General features: G+C 44.1%; 1 protein-coding gene across 2 annotated transcripts in view; it reads right to left on the bottom strand.

Moving 5' to 3' along the window:
* MLXIP (MLX interacting protein) overlaps positions 1–20,544 on the bottom strand; it is a 966,103-nt gene that overhangs the window by 559,451 nt on the left and 386,108 nt on the right. For both annotated transcript variants that reach the window (XM_069214925.1, XM_069214926.1), the window contains exon 3: positions 419–501. In XM_069214925.1, coding sequence (XP_069071026.1) covers positions 419–501 — 83 coding nt within the window. The remainder of the gene's footprint in view (positions 1–418; positions 502–20,544) is intronic.

The raw sequence follows: 20,544 nt of genomic DNA, 5'->3' as shown, positions 1-20,544 counted from the left end.
GAAGAAGCATATTAATTTATGAATGATTTAACATAAGAGAACCAGGTGAGCAATTATATGTTAGAAATAATACTGTTTCTGAGTTCAATGATGGAGGAGGTTCAACCAATTTGGTAACGGGGGGAAATCAGTTTCTCTAACTAATAAAACCTACTACACAAGAAAATATTTCTGTTATATTTTGTTTACGCACACTATTTTCGATCATCTCGTGTGTGAGAGGAAAAAATACACATTAATGAGAAAACTACAAAAATAGGCCTCCTAAAACACCACCTCAGTTTGTGTCATGCATCAGCAAAATACAAAAGGAACGTTGAAAAGAGTACATGTACTTTTCGCCTACTGTCCTTTACAATTGAAAAGTAAGTTTTTACACATTACGTACAGATTTAAAAGGTATGGCAAAACTACATACTTCAGGTCGGCGCTCTTCTTCATCAACAGATCCATCCAAGGGAGTTACAAAATGGCAAACCGGGTTCTTTCTCTTTTCAAGATCTGTAACAAGGACAACAGTTTGATTCGTACCTATTGTTTATTTTCACACTCTAGTATACTGGAGAATCCGAAATTAAATCAGAAATAGGCAATGTTAAAATTTGAAAAGTATACCAATGTAATAAGGGAATTGTATTTTCATAAGTGTACAAAGTTGGCAGTGCAACGTAGGACCAATTCAGCTTCCTAATGAAAATACAGAAAAGAGTGTAAGTGTTAGTGAGAAGGGCAATGAATGACGCAACATCATGCTAATACTCATACCCGAGTTTGTTACCCACCAAACATGTTGATAGCTTCTGTAACAGCACCTATATCATCTATATAGTAATATGTGCGAAAATCATGGTTGAATGGCCTATTATGGCCTAACACAGGAATCAACATTATCCCATTTTCATAGCTAAACAGAATCCCTCAATCATAGGCATGTTTTGCAAGTAGGACAACGGGGCTGGGAATTTGCGATATGCTCTTACTCAATATGTCAACCAATCGATCATCTCATCAGCTCAGAAGAGCCAAGAGGGAGAAATGTATAGGGGAGAGGCAACTAAGGAACAATAACAATTATCAACTTAGAACAATTCCTCTCGTTCCCCTTCAGTAGAGACAGTCCAAAAGCCCACAAACCCAGAGACGTGAAGAGACCACCTCCGCCCCCACTTCAAATAATCCTGGATCGCCTTTCACGCTTCGCCAAAAGGCTCTCACCAATTCTACTTGTGGAAAAAAGGAATTTCTTCACTCGCTAGTCTCTCAAACCCACTGGACAGCCGACTGACTCCAGACAGCCTTTTTCTCTTGATGCTCAGCAGTTCTTTTTTTCCTGGCCAAGACAGTATGGTTCAGATTTGGAAAGAGCAGCAGTCTAAAGGGCACCTCTGCACTCTCTCCCAGGACAACAATGAAGCTGATGTCTACGAGGGCAAGCCCCATGCTAAGCGATTGCAGACACGTCATCCAAAGCAACTTTCCAAAGCACACTCCTTGATTCTCTGCCCACTCACAGGCTTCTCCAGGCATGCTGTTGTGCCGGTAAACTACAGCAGGACAGGCATCTGCACTAATGGCAACAGCTGCTAGTAAGGACCTAAAACCACTAACCCAAAAGTCGCCGTCAACCTTGCAGACTATTTGTGCAGCAATGTGACGCAACCGGAATGTCAGAGACAACACATAGATCCCAGTTAAGTCACTTCTTCGGAGGACCACATTTCACCAACAATTGGGCCCCCAAGTACAATCTTCTCAACGTGGATCATCCAGAGCAGATCTCTGCTCTTGCTCAGAAGCAATACTGGGAAAGGGCAGGTGGGACTATCTGTAACTCACACTGAGTGCAGTCATCTAGGAGCGTGGTCGGCCCTATCGTTTAAGTTAACTCTATAATGGAGCAGTAAAATTACAAGTGCTGCAATGCAATGTGCTATTGCATGAGAAGTGAGGCAGAAGGTGTCACTCATTATGTAGTAACACTGGCAAGCTTTGACTGAAGCAGTGAAAAAATAAAACACTGACATAATTAGATTTTACACGTTCAAGGATGTGAACTCTAAAAAGACCTCTTCAAATGCCACCTTTCCTTTGGACTCCACCTGTAACAAAGAAGATCCCTTCCAGCCAGACACGACTGCAAGCTCTAAGAAGAGTTAAAGTGAGAACTTTTTCTAAACTTTCAGGCAAACAAGACACAATTTACGGAAGAGACTGGGGGCTTGGAGTATGCAACACAAGTCCACCACTTGATGTTTGTGCACAAAAAATAAAATACAGAAAAACTTGGAAGTCATAATTTAGGAGCTGATACTAGAGCACAAGATCTACCAAATAACGGAAGCTGGAGCAAATAAGCATTTAATGATACAAAGAGGAGGGTCTTCCATATCTATCTCTCTTTTTTTAAAATCTTTTTTTTTTTTTTACTATCCAAAACCTTAACAATCTCGAAAGGTCTTTGCTACTTTAGGTTTATACTGTCTTTTGCCTTTTACGGTAGTGTCTAGAGCTGGGTCCTGAAGAAAGTTGAAATCCCCCCCAATAATAATTTTCACTGTCAGCTGCAAAAGGGAATGAAACAAGCCTATATACGGCGATGGATCGTCCGTCAGAGGAGCATAGAAACTAACAAAAATGAATCTCTCCATTGCGACTATACACTGAACCCAGCACCAACGGCCCTAAGGGTCAGTGAGAAAGTCCAGTGGTTGTGCATTCAGGGTTTTAGCTAGAAAAACTGCCACCACTCTATGAGCCGCTGAGGCTGCCGCAAGTACTTTAAAATCAGCCATTTTTAAAAAACATTTGAAAGCCCGAAACTTTATTAAATGGAATATGGGTTTCTTGAAGAAATATAACTGAGGGATTAAGAGCAGATACCCTCTTTTCAATTGCGGACCTTTTCCTATGATTATTTAATCCATTAACATTCCAGGATAAAAATCTTAATGGCAAAAGAGATTTTGTCATTTGATTAAATCTTGAGCTAATGTGCCTATGGCCCCCCCAGATCTGGAGTAAAATACCCTAATCAATCGAAACAATCCTTTGCAGTGACAGAAACAGATCCTGATATCCATGCCTCTTCCCCCTCTCCCCCAGCCCCCTCCCTTCAGTGGCCCACACCTGGAGCCCTCCCGCCTGGACAACCCGGGGCCACATCCCTCCCCCACCCTTTGTCCCACTTCTTCCCTAACAAGGTGCCTTGTCATAGCACCCTAGGCCAGAGGCTAGAGAGAAAATTAGAATAGTCTGTCCATGCGCTGTGGCAAAAAAAAAAAAAAAGGGAGGGGGGGTGAGTCCCCTACTATGATGCTGTCATTTTTAGTATTCGATATATCACCTTATGGTCTTTATTAAGGTCTTCCCCCTTCTCCTCCCCCCACCCCGCCCCCCCTTACTCGTGCCGACTGCTCTGAGTTTTGAATTGCATGCAACAAAGATTTAGCAGCGTCAACTGTATGAATCAAATTTGAATGACCCTGAAAAAACACTTTAAGTTTAGATTGTTGCACGAGGCCAGCCTGTGCCCCTGCTCTTTGAAAAGCTGGAATCATCTCTTTTAATTCTCTTCTTCGATGCGCTGCCACCACTGACATATCTGAAAAGATCTTGATTGCATAGTCCCCGGGAATCTGAAAAGTTTTGGTTCTAATCGCCTTCTGGAAGATCTGTTCCTTGATACGAAAGTCACCAAAATTCACTAGTATAGTTCGAGGATATTTAGAGTTTAACGGTTGGACTGCAGGGACCCGATGGGCCCTCATAATTGTTAGATCCGGATACTTATCCTCGAGCCCTGTTAGAACATGACTTTTAATAAGATCTGTTACCAATTCCGTAACTGTCTGACCGTTTTCACGCCCTTTAGGGATTCCCGTAAATCGCAAATTTGATCTACGTGATCGATTTTCAGCATCGTCAACACGGATCTGTAGATCTAGCAGGTCAGCTTGGCACTTTGCCAGAGATAATTCTATGTTTCCAATGTTTGCTGTTGGATCGCAGACAGTCTCGGAGCTCCAGCCGGGGATCGACTGAGTCAGTAATGGAGAACCTTTAAATAACCCCGGGCTAGGATCCAGATCAGATGGTGGAGCCCTTGAATCATCAGATGGACAATCCAAGCTAAGGGGGGAGCTGGACGAGTTGGCTTCTATGGGCGGAGAACTGAGAGGGAGAGGTGAAACAAGACTAGAGGCTGAATCCGTAACTGAAATTAAAGGGGGGGGCACAGAAGCCGGAGCCTTGTGTAAGTGATTATCCGAAGGTGCTGGTCGCATCTGTTTAGTAGTACGAGTTGCTCTGGGAAATCTGGCAGCAGAGCGGCCTGCATAGTGTGGAGACCGCCGCATTTTTCCCCCCAAAAAGAAAAAAAAATAATTATTGAATTACAAATAGAAAAAAAAAAAAAAAAACATTTTTTATTAAGTGTCCAGAGAGGGAGTCTGCCAAGAACTCCACCTCTAAATTCGTATTTTAGCAATGCTTACGAGAGTCCAAAACAAAAACTAAAAAAAAAAAGGGGGGGGAAGAGAGGCGGTGAGACCTCTCACGAGATAGTAAACGAGTCCTTCGCCAGCCTTAATACAGTCTTTTTCCAAGTCCTTTCAACCATAAATACTCTTTGATAGCGCTGAATACCGCTGGAAAAAAAAAACGAGCCCTGAATGCTAGGCAAATCAGGAGAATTTTATAATCAAACCCACAAATGTCTTATCGCCTAATGCTCAAGTCCCGATATGCATAACGAAATCTTCTTGAAAAACGAAAATCTTAATTCAAAGTTATGCAGAGTTATGTCTTTTCTGCTCACCGCACCTTTAAAATTCCTTGGGTCATTGCCTCTGCCCTGCAAAAACGTTCCTGGAAACCACCTCAGCTCGGGAGGGGGGGTTCGTTTCCGTGCCTCTGATGTAGGTTTCCTCCAAGACTGGCCTGGGCTTCCCAGGCCCGATAGGGAGCTTCGCGTCCGCGCCTCCAGCGGTCCAGTATTCATTAGGAGAGCCGCTTGAAAAGGCTTCCGCATTCCGACATAATTGTCAGCATCAATCCAGTGAGGGACGCCTTGCTATGCGTCCCTAGCAACACAACTCAGCTCGGAGGCGGCTTTCGGAAGCAGCTTCCGCATTCCTAAGCAAGCCGCAGCGCGTCCTGTCTTGGCGCGCTCTCTCTCTCACTGCCTCACCGCCTCAGCCGCAGAGCGTGACGGGAGCTCTCGCGGCCATCCGTCCGACCGGATCGAGTGACACGGACTGATGCTTCAAATTCATCCATATCTATCTCTCTGATGGGTTAAAAATACTAGGAAAGTGATTGAGAATTCAAAAAATTAAAGAAAGGACTAAATAAGACATAATGGACAAGGAAAAGAACCAGGAATATAAACAACAGTGGTGCAGCATCTGAGTGAGGAGTTTGTTGTTTGCAGTTTGGGAAAATCAGCTCTTTATCCCCTTGGGTGCCCTGGATGTAATGGTTACGTCTGGTGGCACAGCGCTGCTGTGCCCAGCACATAACCATTACGTTGAGGCACTGACCAACGGGGGAGCACTAGCGATCCCTCCGTTGGCCACCCACCCACACCCCCCTGGGCAAGGATGGTAGCTGAAGCGCTTCCGCTACAACCCCCTCCACACGAGCATCTAATGACGTCAGTGTGCACTGCAGAGGACGTTGGGGGCAGATCGACCTTTTATTTTTGGCCCATCTGCCCTCATGGGTGGCAGAATCCACATAGACATCAGGGATTATCTTTTTGTTTGTGGGTGGCCGGCCCCTTGGGCAAGCGTCGCTCCCCAAAGGGGTACATAACTGTTGGTCATTTCTGCCCCTGACGGGAACACTGGGTGGTAGGAAATTTGTGCTGATGCGTTGATCCTACACAGAAATGTGAAGACAATGTGCTTTTTTTTAGCTAAATTAGAAGTTTGCAGTGAATCCTGGGTAAGATAAGAAAATGTTGAGGGATTCACGCAAACCACACCTCCCTGGACTCCACTGGGTGTCTAGTTTTAAAAAATTTCTGGGTTTGGTAGCTTTCCCTAGATGACCGCCACGCTCGGGACCAAAAACGCAGGTGCCACCCTTGTAAAAACAGGCAGTTTTGCAATAGATGATTTTGATGTGTCCACGTTCCATTTTGTGGCATTTCCTGTTGCGGGCACTAGACCTACTCACACAAGTGAGCAACCATTTTTATCGGTAGTCTTGGGGGAATACTAGGTGGAAGGAAGTTTGTGGCTCCCCTTTGATTCCAGAACTTTCTATCACCGAAATGTGAGGAAAATGTTTTTTTTGCCACATTTTGAGATTTGAAAAGGATTCTGGATGACAGAATCTGGTGAGAGCTCCACAAGTCATTCCATCCTGGACTCCCCTAAGTTTCTAAGTGTCTAGTTTTGAAAAATGTGTGGGTTGGAAAGGTTTCCGTAAGTGCCGGCTGAACTAGAGGGCAAAATTCGCAGCTTAGCACTTTGCAAAAAACACGTCCGTTTTCATTAGAAAAATGTGATGTGTCCATGTTGTATTTTGGGGCATTTCCTGTCACAGGCACTAGGCCTACTCATACAAGTGAGGTACCAATTTATCGGGAGACTTTGGGGGGGGGGGGGACGCACAGAACAGAAGAATAAATGTTATTGCCAATTGTCTTTCTCTATTTGTTTTGCCTTCTAAATGTAAGACAGTGTGTAGGAAAGAAGTCATTTAGAGAAATGTCCTGTAATTCACATGCTAGTATGGGGACCCCCAAATTCAGAGATGTGGAAATAACCACTGCTTCTAAACTCCTTATCCTTATATTTTACCAAATGTATTGCTGAATACCTGGTATACAATAAAAACCCATTGCAAGGTGCAGATCGTTTATTGGGTTCTTGATGAACCTTACAAGTCCTATATATCCCTGCAGTGAGAATGATCCAGCAGACTTAACGGTATATTACTTTCAAAACTTTCTCATAGCTGGAAAAGTTACAGAAGAAAATGTAGACAGAAACTGCAGTTTTTTTCAACTCAATTTCAATATTTGTTTCATTTCAACTCCTACTTTCTGTAGGAAAACCTTGAAGAATCTACACAAATGACCCCTTGCTGAATTCAGAATTTCGTCTACATTTCAGAAACATTTAGCTGTTTGGGATCCACCATTGGTTTCACACCCATTTCTGTCACTAACTGGAAGGCGGCTGAAAGCACAAAAAACAGTAGAACTTGGGTATGTCTCAGTAAATTTGCCAAAACTGTGGGAAAATTGGTTTTCTGATTCAAGTCTGCCTGTTCCTGTTCCTGAAAGCTGGGAAGACGGTGATTTAAGCACTGCATACCCTTTGTTGTGACCATTTGCAGGAAAATAAACATGTGATTTCTTCTCCAGCACTTGTTCCCCCCAAAAACAAACATTTAGCTGTATTTTGGCGAATTTCTTGGTCTCCCTCCAGGGGAACCCACAAACTCTGGGTACCTTTAGAATCCCCAGGATGTTGGGGAAAAAAGTACGCAAATTTGACATGGATAGCTTATGTGGACAAAATGTAGTGAGGGCCTAAGTGCAAACTACCCCAAATAGCAAAAAAATAAAATAAATAAAAGTTTGGCACAAGAGGGGGAAAAGACCTGGCAGTGAAGGGATTAAAAGGGCTGATTATTAAAAGTAATTTAAAAGAAGTACGCCATAACTTTCGTAGTGAGAGGCAGGCAATATGACTGTGCTATTCCTACAGTCTGATTAGCTACTTTAGTTTTGGGGCTTACCCCCTTCGCCTTCATCACTGGAGATGCCAACATGGGTAATCACCAACAATTCATCACAATAAGCAAATCACTGACTTGCTGACTGGCACGAACCAGAACCACATCTCAGACTGTGAAACTTGATTTGTTTTTATAGTCAGTGATGAGATGAGGTAGATAACATCAAGAATGAAAATATTGTCAGCCAAGGGCTTACTATATGAGGGACAAAGGGAAAGCAAAGAAAAGTTTTTTTGTTTTTTTTTTACCAGCAGTGCTTGAGTTCTTACAAAGCCACTACACGCAGGGAGGATTTGCATGCTTTTAGCGACCCTGGCTCTGCTAACATACTAGTGAGAAGGCTATTTAAAATAGTAAAATGCTTCCCTACCTGGATATTACACAGAACCTATTGCATAATGTTAAAATATCATCGCCGCAGACTTCAACACACTTAGATTCAGTTGATTTAGGAGACAAGTGAATAGTAGAAGATAGGAGTAAGCCCCGCAACTATAAAGGTTGTAATTCAACAGCTAGGTATCAAACAGTCAGGAGATTTTCGTGAGTATAAGTAATAAAACTGGAAAGGATACAACTGAGCCTCCTCCCACGTAGATTATATAGGATTTATTAATAGGACTTCCACACACTTAAGTTCAAATTTACCTATGATCAATAATCATGGTACTAAGCCTATAAACGTTTTAGTGGATGTTTTTCAATCAAATATGGATGAGAAGGTACCAGTATCTTCTAATATTTCTAAAGAGGGTGCCCCATTGAAGGCAGTCATATTGCAAATAGGCACAATCTTGCCTCATTGTTTTCTTTGTTACACATTTCTGAAGGGGTGCTTCAACAGCATTTTTTATTATAAATCTGGTTATAGTTTGGCACTGACAAAAAGATAGAAGGTCAAGCGGGTAGATGTACAATGGGTACAATGGGTCCCCCGACATAAAAGGTTTATTTGCTGGTGGATGGATCAAAATACAGATACTCCTACTCTTGATTCTTCTAGTAGTCACACCTTCAAACCATCAAAATACCATTCAAAGATGAAGATAAATCTGAACCAAACATGGGTAATTTGGAATCAAAGTAACAGCCAAGATGCAATACATTGCCAAAAGAAATAAACCTGTTATCAGACCTCTAGTTTCCTGAAAGAAAGAAAGCTTGAACAAGATTTGACTCCTGTCTTGAGACTAGGGTTATAGCAGGGGCAAGGTAGACAACTGCTAATGCACTGGGGATAAACCGGGACATTGAATGTGCAATGAGTACATAGGATTATAATAATACCTGAAATCAGGATGGAAACTCATGTAAAACCTGACTCATCCTTCTCTGCATTTAACAAGATGGAACCATTTAGGGATGGTGCTTCTATAATTGATATGAATACAATGTATCAGCAGGGGCAAGGTCTGTGGTGGAAACAGAGTGGAAGATTTGTCAGGACCACAGACTAAAGATGCAAGATAACTTTGAAAGATTACCATCAGACAAACTGTATACCACTTGCATATAGTTTGCAGTAAGCACTATTAAAAATGCAAGTTTAGTGGAAGGGGAGTCTCAATTAAGTGGTGATTGAACTGTATTTTGATAGTCACCCTCAAACACATTTCTGATGATAGGACCGGAATTCTAAACAAGGGTTCTATTTTGTGATCACCAAGCTGGTACACATAAAAAGCATAAGATCAGTTGAGTTTATACCTAGGGTAGGCATTCAAGTTAGCAAATTAAGCTCAATTGGTGAGGCAAAAAAGTTACTTGGAAAAACAAAGAGATAGCAAACTTGGTCTAAAGGCATTCTGTGAGTGGGAGATTGCACACTCTCTCCAGAAAATCTGCACCACACTATAATAATGGACAAACTGGAAAAGATTAAGCGACTGATATCAGAACCAAAGGAGACTCCTACTTAATTCTTCACACAGAGTAGGAAAATGTCAGATTACAATTATCATTGATAGAAGATACTGCATTTAGGAGAAGACAGACTCTGTCATGGAAACTAAGTTGAGTAGAGAATTGGGAATGGGTGGCCTCAGTGTTATTTACTATTTCTTAGCAGCACTGGCAGTTTGGGATTTAACTGGTCAGAGAGATATCCAAGAATGTTTAATGGTAAAGGTCATCCTTTTATATTGTACTCCAAACAAAGAGAAATAATAGCATTCCTGACCGCTATGATATAATATGTATACATAAATGCTGTACTAAGGAGAACATATAGCTGCAAGTGTTTTCATCTCAGGAATTCCCCACCATTAAACTTTGCAGAGAGGGTTACCTGTCACAAGGATTAGTAATGTCTGTTTCAGCTGTAAAGCATCTTAAGGTTATGTCATATTACACAGCATTAGATTATATCAAAGTACTATAGCTGAAGTTTAAAAAATCACCAAGGCCCATCAATCAGGAGAATAATTCTTTAACATATAGAATGCCCCTCATTTGCTAAAAACCATATGGTGTGCAGCTTCTGTTACCACATCTTAAGCATGCTTCAAAAGATCTTCATGTGGTTGCCTCAAAACACTAGACTGTCACACAAGCACTCATCACCAACAGACTGAAACACTCTCTATGCCGGAATCTCAAACAACTCCTACACAGACTCCACACCATTAAGAACACTGCTGCAATACTCATACTTGACCTCACATGCTGCACCCACATCCCACCGCACTTCAAGTAGCTTCACTGGCTCCCTATTCACAAGTGCAGCCAATTCAAACTTCTCACACACACACATATAAAAGACCTATTCAAAACGACCTCCCTCAACACATTAGAGCCTCCTCCTTACCTCTTGAGTTCCACAATAAGCTAAAGACCAGGCTCTTTGTATAAGCATCTTGGGGACCAAACACCTACACACCGGCCCAAGCGCCTGGATATCCTCCCGGATGATCAATGAGCCACACAAATCAATATAGCACTGTGCAGAAAACCCCACAGAAGCATATGCAGGTATAATTTCAAAATTATCCAGATATAGATTTTGTCACTGGAGAACTGGCAATATTAATGATGGCTATGAAACTGTTTAGGTTGGATTAAAATATACTGACTGGGTAGATGCCAATTGGCATATTCCTCAGCTTTACTCAATATCTAAAAGCAGGTGCTTGGATAAGTTATTTAAGGGGCAACTAACAGCCTTATATATACATATAAGGAGTTTAAATGAATGTTTTACCACCTCATCCACCAGTGTATTAAAAGTGATCATTTGTAAACATCTCTTAACAAAAGAACGAATCTAGATGTAAACTTAAATTTAGCCATAATTGCGAATAAAACCTCCCACTGCACCAGATCAAAGGTTTTTTTGTGTCTAGCATTATCATGGCAGTCTTGATGTTATTGGCAGAATATACATTGTTTGCTTGTATTAGATAGTTGGCATTAGTTGATATTAATCTTTTTGGTAGAACGCCATTTTGATCATCATGAATCATAGTTTGTACTAGCAGTGCCCATCTGTTGATAATATTTTAGTGAAGATTTTATAATAAGAACTAATTAGACTTATCAGACATTATGAACTAGGGTTTTCATTCAGGGGGCTTATCTTTTTTCATAATGCAAACCACAATTGCGTCATTGAATGAACTAGGAACGTCCGTACCTGCAAGAATTTAATTTAACATAGTTACCAAAAATGTACCTAGTTGCTGTGGGAACCAGTTTATAAACTTTGGCTACCAGGTCATCATTTTCACAAGCTTTTGCAGTTGGGGAAGATTTAATTGCATTTTCCACTTCAACTAATGTGATAGGTGCTATTACAGCTAATTATTGATGATTAGATTTGGTAGCTTGATCAATTTAAAAAAGTTGTCAATGGTTTCTAAAATATGACTTTCTGATTCTGTATAGAGTCTTGAGCATTGAGAAAATCTCCACAATTAATTCCGTCTGAGTGACTACTTTTCCTGTAGGTGTATCAACAACAGATCTTAAATAAGCAATGATCGCTTATGCTTTCCAAAAGTGCTGCAGCCACACTGCTATGAGAACCAGCGTCCGAATTCTGTTTATCGGACTTATTATTCACTCCTTGTTCAAATAGACCATGAATAAGTGAAAAGGTTCCATATTTTACCATTTCAACTGAGACTGGGGTTGGTGATGATTCTTTTTGTTGTGAATTATTCTTCTAATTTCCAGTCCCAGTCTTCTGACTGCTAGATAAAGGCTTTCGCCACGCAAAAATAGTTGGCTGTTCCCAATTTGGCAATGTGTTTGTTGTTAACATTGCCGTTGTGACCTTGACAAGAAGTCTCTTTTTTGCTGGAGCTTCTTGCTGCCTATAGCACTTCATTTGTTTAATTTATCATTTTTAACAAGTATTCTTCTTAGTCACTAAAGTTTTTTTCTCTAATCAAATCGGATTGCAATAGAACGTAGCATGTGGGTGAACAAGGGAGTTAGCAGGAGTCCCAGAAAAAATGAAACTCATAGTCAATTCTAAATTAGCAGGACAAATTGTTACATATTGTGGGGCCCTACAGGGCTGTCCAATGTTTCCCATTCTTTTTCTGTATTTATTGATACATAGGCCAAATCAATTCATCAAGACAACGGAATTCTACCTCCAATCAACGACTACCTTATAACTGAAACTATTTCCTGATGATATGATACTCTATCTGGCGGCAGAGGAAGCAAAACTCTTCAAGAATGCAGCAGCTAATATAGACGAGTTCACATGTATCAGGGGATATAAAGTTAATCATTCAAAATTGGAAGTCTTGCATTTTAAAAGCACCGTGTCAATTCTAACCAAAGAAAAGCAAGCTCAATTATCAACAAATCATCGTATTAGATATTTAGGGGGTTTTGAAACAGCTAATTTATTTAATTTTTTTTATTAAATTATACCCCAATATTAAATAAGGCTTGCGGGTTATTGAGCCAGTGACAGTCATTAGCATTAACTACTATAAGCCGGGTTGCATTCATTCAAATGTTCATCCTTCCCTTGTTTTTACATATTTTTTGTAATGTCATGATCAAAGTTCAACAGTCCTTTTTTGTTGACTTAGGTAAAATTATAGCATTTTCTATGACATGGTTACAAAAAAAAAAAACACAGGCGTACATAATTGGTATAGCATGGTTCATCAGAAATTGTATGTGGAATTAGTACCTTCCTGTTTAAGTAAAATTTCAACCACTACTCGTTGTAAGATCACCCCACTGGAGGCTGTATAACACCAGCATTTGTAATGTAATGTGTCTCGCATTTGCTCAACTTAGAGCTATTAGCGCTGTAAAGTTCTAACTGGACTTTTATTGCCACATAAAATGAAGTACAGGTCACTTACCTGCGGTAACAAAATATCTGGTAGAGACATATTCTAGTTGCAGATTCCTTACCTTAGAATTTTCCCCACGAGTCTCAGACTGGATCTGGAGATTTTTCTGCGAGCAATACCCTTGCACGTTGGTAGGTGGCGTCGGTCAACTCCGCAGGCGTGGTTGGTGTAGTAGTCGCCGTGATGACATTGGGAGTAGTACATAGACGCCGCCTTCGTGCAGTGACGTCAATTTCTTTTAACGACTTTCCACTCCAAAGCGCAGAGCTGTTAAGAACACTGAGATTGGTGCGCCAGAGCTAAGGACCTGAAGGGGGAATCCATGTCCCTAGAAATCAGTTCACAAGCAGGGAGGAAGGGTGGGCGGTAAGGAATCTGCAACTAGAATATGTCTCTACCAGATATTTCATTACCGAAGGTAAATAACTTGTACATCTGATAGAGACTTATAGTTGCAGATTCCTTACTTTAAAATAGATACCCAAGCAATGCCATCCTCGGAGGTGGGCTGCGAACCAAGATCATACTAGGAAGTCCTGCAGGACCTAACGACCAAAGTAGCCGTCCCAACAGACCTGACTGTCCAGGCAGTAGTGTTTAGCAAACGTATGCAGGGACGCCCACGTAGCTGCCTGGCAGATATCCAGGACAGGAACTCCACCTGCTAACGCAGTGGAAGCAGCAGTTGCTCTGGTGGAATGAGCACGCGCACCTCAGGGGATTGCTTCTTGGCCAAAGCGCAGCACATTTTGATGCAAAGAAGTACCCACCTTGGGATGGTATGTTTTTGCACCGCCTTTCCTTTTTTCGCACCCACGTACCCGACAAAGAGTTGATTGTCCACCCGGAAATCTTTAGTACGATTAAGATAGAATGCCAACGCCCTTTTTGGGTCCAGATGGTGGAGCCTCTCCTTCTCATCAGAAGGATGTGGGGGTGCGTAGAAAGAAGGCAGGGTGATGGACTGACTTACATGAAAAGGCAAAACCACCTTTGGAAGGAAGGAACCCTTAGTGCGCAACACCACTTTGTCAAAAAGCACAGACAAGTATGGGGGTTTAAACGAAAGAGCTTGAAGCTCACTTACCCTACGAGCAGAGGTGATGGCACCAAAAAAGACAGTTTTGAAGGTGAGGAGCCGTAAGGGACAATTGTGCATCAGCTCAAAGGGAGTACACGTTAAATAAGTAAGGACAAGATTGAGGTCCCACTGAGGCATGATAAATGGAGTGGGAGGAAATAAATGGGTAAGACCTTTTAGGAATCTACTTACAGTAGGAGATTTAAAAAGTGAGGGCTGATCAGGTAACCTAAGGAAGGCCGAAATGGCAGATAAATACCCCTTAAGGGTGCCCAAAGCAGAGCCCTGCTGGGCCAAAGAAAGAATGAACAAAAGAACCTCGGATAGAGGGGCAGAAAGGGGATCAACAGATTTGTTGGTGCACCATGCCACAAATTTATTTCAACAACAGGCATATACAGTTTTGGTGGAGGGACGCCTGGTTCCCAAGATAACACCGCAGACTTCAGGTGGAATATTAAAACTCATCAACTGTTGCTGGTTAATCTCCATGCATGAAGGCAGAGGTTGGACAGGTTCGGGTGAAGAACCGTCCCCTGTTGCTACGACAGAAGATCCACCCGAAGAAGCAGTCTGAGCGGAGGATCGATGGACATGCTCAATAGCTCTGGATACCAGACTCTCCGTCCCCAGTCCGGAGCCACCAAGATGACTTGGGCCCAGTCGTTCCTGTTCCTCTTGAAAACTCTGGGCAGAAGTGGTTTAGGCAGCAATGCGTAAAGGAGGTCGGAGTTCCACTCGAGATGAAAAGCGTCTCTGAGCGAGTGCCGCCTTGGAAACTCCAGCGAGCAAAACAGCTGACATTGCGCTTTCTCTGCGGAGGCGAACAGATCTAACCAAGGCTCTCCCCACTGCTGAAAGAGACCTTGCACCACCTACGGATGGAGACACCATTTGTGATCGGCTGTGCATCGACGGCTGAGGTCGTCTGCTCTGGCATTGAGAGAACCTGCCAGATGTTGAACCACCAGGGTAAAGCCCTGATGTTCCAGCCATGTCCAGAGGCGTAGTGCCTCCTGAAATATGGTCCAGGACCCTACTCCGCCCTGTTTGTTGCAGTACCACATGGCGGTAGTATTGCCTGTGAACACCTGCACTACTTTCCCTTTGAGAGAGGGAAGAAATGCTTTCAATGCAAGCCTGATCACCTGGAGCTCCAGAAGATTGATATGGAGCCCAGACCCCGCCGGAGACCAGAGGCCTCTGATCTCCGCCTCTCCCATGTGGCCGCCCCAACCCAGAAGTGACCCATCTGTCACTATAGATAGATCTGGTTGGGGAAGGGAGAGGGATCTACCATGGACCCAATGCAGATTTGAAAGCCACCACTGCAGGTCTTTCGCAGGCCCCTCTGAAATCTGGACCATGTCGGAGAGATTCCCCTGATGCTGCGCCCAATGGAACTTCAAGTCCCACTGCAGAGCCTGCATATGGCATCTGTCATGTTTTGCTAGAAGGATGCAGAAGGCCATGAGGCCCAGCAGCCTCAGAGTCAGTCTCACCGAAACCCAAGACAAAGGCTGAAAGATCGTAATCATAGTCTGAATATCTTGGACTCACTTTTCGGGAGGATAAGCCCGAAACTGCACTGGTCGGAACAGCTCCGATGAAGGAGAGCATCTGAGAGGGAGTCAGGTGTGACTTCGGCATGTTTATAGTGAACCCCAGCATGTGCAGGAGGTTCGCCGTAGTCTGAAGGTAAGAGACTACTTTCTGGGGCGAGTCCGCCTTCAACAGCCAGTCGTCGAAGTAGGGGAAGAGTGATACCCCTAACCTGCGCAGATGAGCTCCAACCACCGTCATCACTTTCGTGAACACTTGAGGGGCATTGGTAAGGCCGAAGGGGAGCACAGTAAACTGAAAGTGCTCGTGACCTACCACGAATCATAGGTAACGTCTGTGGGCAGGCAGGAGGAAGATGTGGAAATAAGCGTCCTGCAAGTCCAACGCTACCATCCAGTCTCCTAGGTCCAAGGCAGGCGGACCCTGAGCCAGGGTGAGCATTTTGAATTTCTCCTTCTTGAGGAAGTAGTTTAGGTCCCAAAGGTCTAGGATAGGACGTAAGCCCTTGTTCTTTTTCAGCACCAGAAAGTAGCGGGAATCTATAGCTCCCTTGGCCAAGAGAGCTGCGACTTCCTGGTGGAGAAGCGCCAAATGATCCCCTTGGAGGTGGCAGAGTGATGGAGGCATGGCTAGTGGAGCAGATTCGAAGGGGAGGGAGTGGCCCTTTCGAATGATCTGCAAAACCCACCTGTCCACAGTGATGGATTCCCAGTTGGGCAGGTGATGGCAAATCCTGCCGCCAACTGGATGGGAGTGAAGGGATGGATTAGGAGGGTTTGGAGGCTGCAGTGGTGGCAGAGGTGGCCTGGGCAGACCTTTGGTTCCCTGAACCATGTGGAATTCCGCGTCCCTGGCCACGCAGCGGCTGGACAGCATGGGCGGCACAGTGGCTGGGTGGAGGACGCGACAGGGAGCCCCTTCCATGGCCACAAAATGGGTGAAAAGTCGACTGCAGGTATAAGGTGCAGAGGAAAGACCAAGGGACCAAGCCGTAGCCCAGGAATCCTTGACTCTCCCCAAGGCCAAGTCCGCTTTGTCTCCAAAGAGACAAGAGTCATCAAAGGGCATGTCCATGAGGGACTGTTGGACATCCCCAGAAAAACCAGATGTACGCAACCAGGCGTGGTGTCTCAAGGCCACCATCGTAGCAACCGATCTGCCCAGAGAGTCGGTCGTGTCCAGCCCACAAAGGATTGTGAATTTTGCCGCATCTCTCCCATCGTTGACAGCTTGGGAAACAATAGCACGGGCCTCCTCCGGTATCTGTGGCAGGACTTGCGCAACCGTATCCCACAAAGAGGGGGTATAGCGGCCCAAAAGGCATACAGTGTTCACAGACCGCAGCGCGAGACTGGAGGACGAAAACAACTTCTTACCAAATTGTTCCAGCCTTTTTGATTCCCTATCCGGTCCGGGGGTGCGGAAGGGAATGCGCCTGAAGAGTAAACCTGGATGAGAAGACTCAGGTGTGTTGGGACAGGAATTTAGGGTCGTTTGGAGCGGGCCGATGGCAGCGTGCAATAGTCCTATTCACAGGAGACCCGGTGTTGGGTTTGGACCAAGTACCCAAAGGGACATCGGTGAGGGCTTCATTGAATGGCAAAAGGGGTTCGGATGTGGAAGCCCCTGGCTGAAGCACCTCCGTCAGGAGATTGGACCTGACCTCTTCAGTAGGACGCTCAAGGCCAAGGACCTCAGCTGCCCTACTGACCACCAAACCATAAGTTGCTCCCTCCGCCGTAGCCAAGGCAGGAGGAAACAGCATGCCAGTGTCTGGTGAAGTATCCAGACCACTGGTGTCACCCAATTCCTGTGCCCAGTCCAAAGATGGGTCATCCTGGTATTCATAAGGGTCCAGGGACCCCTCCAGTCCTTCCCCGAATTCATACCCATTGGAAAAAAGGTCAGACTTCGACCTGGGGTGAATAGGCCCCATCGAAGACAAAGGCAGCATCAGCCGATGCCGCTCCGACTCAGAGTCGTCGGTGATAAGGATCAGGTCGATAGTGGGCACTAACGACACTGGAAGCGTCAACAATCGACCCAGCGCCGGGGAAGGTCTCAATGGTGCGACAGGCGCCGGTGCGGATCTGCGTGGAATCCGAAGGGGACCTCGGTGGCCAGCGCCAAAGCCGCAGGCGTGGACCCCGAAGGCCCCCCAACCGAACCATTTATATTGAAGACACTGAACCCTTAACATGGCCTGCTCTACATTTCCTGGCTCGGACTGGTCCCCAATTCCTGCCTGTGCTCGTGCAGCCTGCAGTGCCTGCAGGTGCCTTTCAGCCCGTTGGGTTGGCTGAAGACTTTGGACCTTGGTCACTGGAATGCCTCAAGGTGTGGATTGCTGTGGATCTGCTGAGCCGCCACTTCCAGCTGCATGGGATGGTGTTTCTACTGCACTCGATTGACCCATCAATGTACCGGGTGGACTCATGGAGACGTCACCCTGCCCTTTCTCCAGCTGAGACTTCCATTGGTCCTCCCCCTCTACACATACCACTTCCTGGGTTTCACCAGATGTATCTATTTGGGAAATGGGGAACAAAATAAAAATGTGCGAGACACTGCATCATTTGTTTGGATGTAGGTACACAAACTGCCCGACAGTTACACCACTATTTCAGTACATGACTACATGTACCATAATGCACCAGTTGTGGTGATTCCCTCCTTTACATGGACTTCCCACACATATATGTGTGAGTGTGTGTGTGTGTGTGTGTGTGTGAGGTTGTGTTGCATGCTTGTAGTCGGTGTGGATGCCAGGTGGTGATATGAGGGAACCTGCACTTACCAGTGGTTGTTGGGTGTCCAGAGATCCAAATCTCCAAATCCACAGACTGCATAGGGCTCCAGAGATGTCCCAACCCTTGCCTTAGCAGCTGTTGGGGGAGCCACATTGGAAGGTCGTCCTACTGTCCCTTGAATGTCACGGAGCCAGGTTGCGACCATTTCCTTGGCCCTGGAGCACAGGTCATACCACCTGTTCTTAATTTCTTCAAGTGACCTGTGGCCACTCACAGGGGATTACTCTGGATCTGTATATCCTTCCAGATATTTGTCTTGTCTGCCTCAGGAACAGTCTGGGACAACTTCCCAAACAACTCCCCATGGTGGTAGCAGCAGGACCAGTGAGGATGTCCAGTTCCCTCACAGAGAATTTCACTTTCCTTTTGCGCTTTCTTGTGCCTTTGCTCACTTGTTGGCTGGCCATTGTTTCTGTGGGGAGGTAAGTCAGCAATGTGGGCCTGTGCTGCTGACCTGGATCGTGTACTCCTTCTCCCGTGTAGGGATCTCCAGGGACAGCCACTTCCTGTTTGGGCTCCTTGCAGTGCAACAGGAAATGTTTTTCTCCTATCTGCATGCAAGGTCACAATTTGTGAGTCACTGTGTTACCTTTTTGCAAGCAGTTACTGACTCGCTGATTGCGTTGTTGGTAACTGCGATACCACCTGTTTGCGTGTCGCAATTTGGTACCTGAGTTTTTCCATACATCTGAAATAGCGACCTGAAAATTGCAAGTTGCTATTTCAGATGATCGTACATCGGGTCATATGGGCTTTAGTACATCTTGAACCAAACCAACCCTTTGTCATTACTGGTTTATTAGTTTGTAAGGGAATCCTCAACTGTTCTTTAATTCTGAAAGCAATTACATGAAAAGCATTTTTAACAGCCTTATCCTCAGCATCCTTCTCTGGATACTGAATTGAATATAATAATCTCTAAAAAAAAGGCTATAGTGTTAGCTCTACCCCACTGTAGAGTGAATCAATGCCATAGCTCTGTCAACAGATTCAATCACATTAGCTCTTTCTGCAACGCAGACATTATTATAGGAATTAATTAGATACATCTGACTGTTCCTTGGCATTATAAACTCAGTAACCTGGAAAGATGAGAAGTATATATCAAACTTACAGATAATAGTTTTGAGATATATGTTACTAACACCCCTTGCTCTCCTGGAAACTGAAGGTACCACTGTAGTTGAATAGGTTGTAAAACCAATTATATGGGGCAGTTTATTGCCCATGTTTCCCGTAAACAAATGATCCAGAACTCGTTGATAAAAAATAAGCCAAACCAAGTTTCGAATTTTTCCTGTCAGACCTGCAATTTTTCAGAGCACAACACTTGACATACATTTCCCCAAAAGTATCTTCCTTTTTGACCAGGCCTTTTTTTAAAAAAATGTTTTAAAGTCAAATGGGAATAATACGTGACCGGATAGTCCCTCATTTGGTCTAACTGACAACAGGGTAGTCTTGTGTGGCGAAATGTCAAGAGAATGCTCCCCTTTTTACCTCCTAATGCTAGCAGCGTGTTTGAAAGTGGTTGAGCCAAGCTGACTTAGTCAATCAGTGTCATTCAACGACCCACCACAGAAAAACTATTCTTATTAGGGATGTTAGAAGTAACTCTGCAGATTCCATCCACTGGCAAGTTCAATGCAATCCATGTGTTACTAAAACTATCCGAATGGGACCACTGTGATTCTTGAACTGCTAGACAACAGAGAGCCCAATCCAGAAAGAATCATTTTAACCAGTCTGAGTGTTCTAAAATTCATTACTGTGCAGTAGTCACCCCAGTCGGCCTTGTTGCCTCTTCCCACCAGTTACAAACCATATTAACATTTTCAAATTGTTGGTTTGTGAAGCCTCTTCTTCATTCAAACCCACTGAATGGATCCGTCTGTCAAACTCTTTCATGATTCTCTCTGGTCATCCCTTACCAGGGGAACATTTTTCAGCACAATTACATATCAGGTTGCCGGTGGCAGAAGTTTTAAGGTTTCTTGGTGATTGTGAACAG

Source organism: Pleurodeles waltl, chromosome 11, assembly GCF_031143425.1.
Source record: "Pleurodeles waltl isolate 20211129_DDA chromosome 11, aPleWal1.hap1.20221129, whole genome shotgun sequence".
NCBI classification, from domain to species: Eukaryota; Metazoa; Chordata; class Amphibia; order Caudata; family Salamandridae; genus Pleurodeles; species Pleurodeles waltl.
The sequence above is the reverse complement of the archived record's forward strand: the minus strand, read 5'-3'. Positions and strand labels throughout refer to the sequence as shown.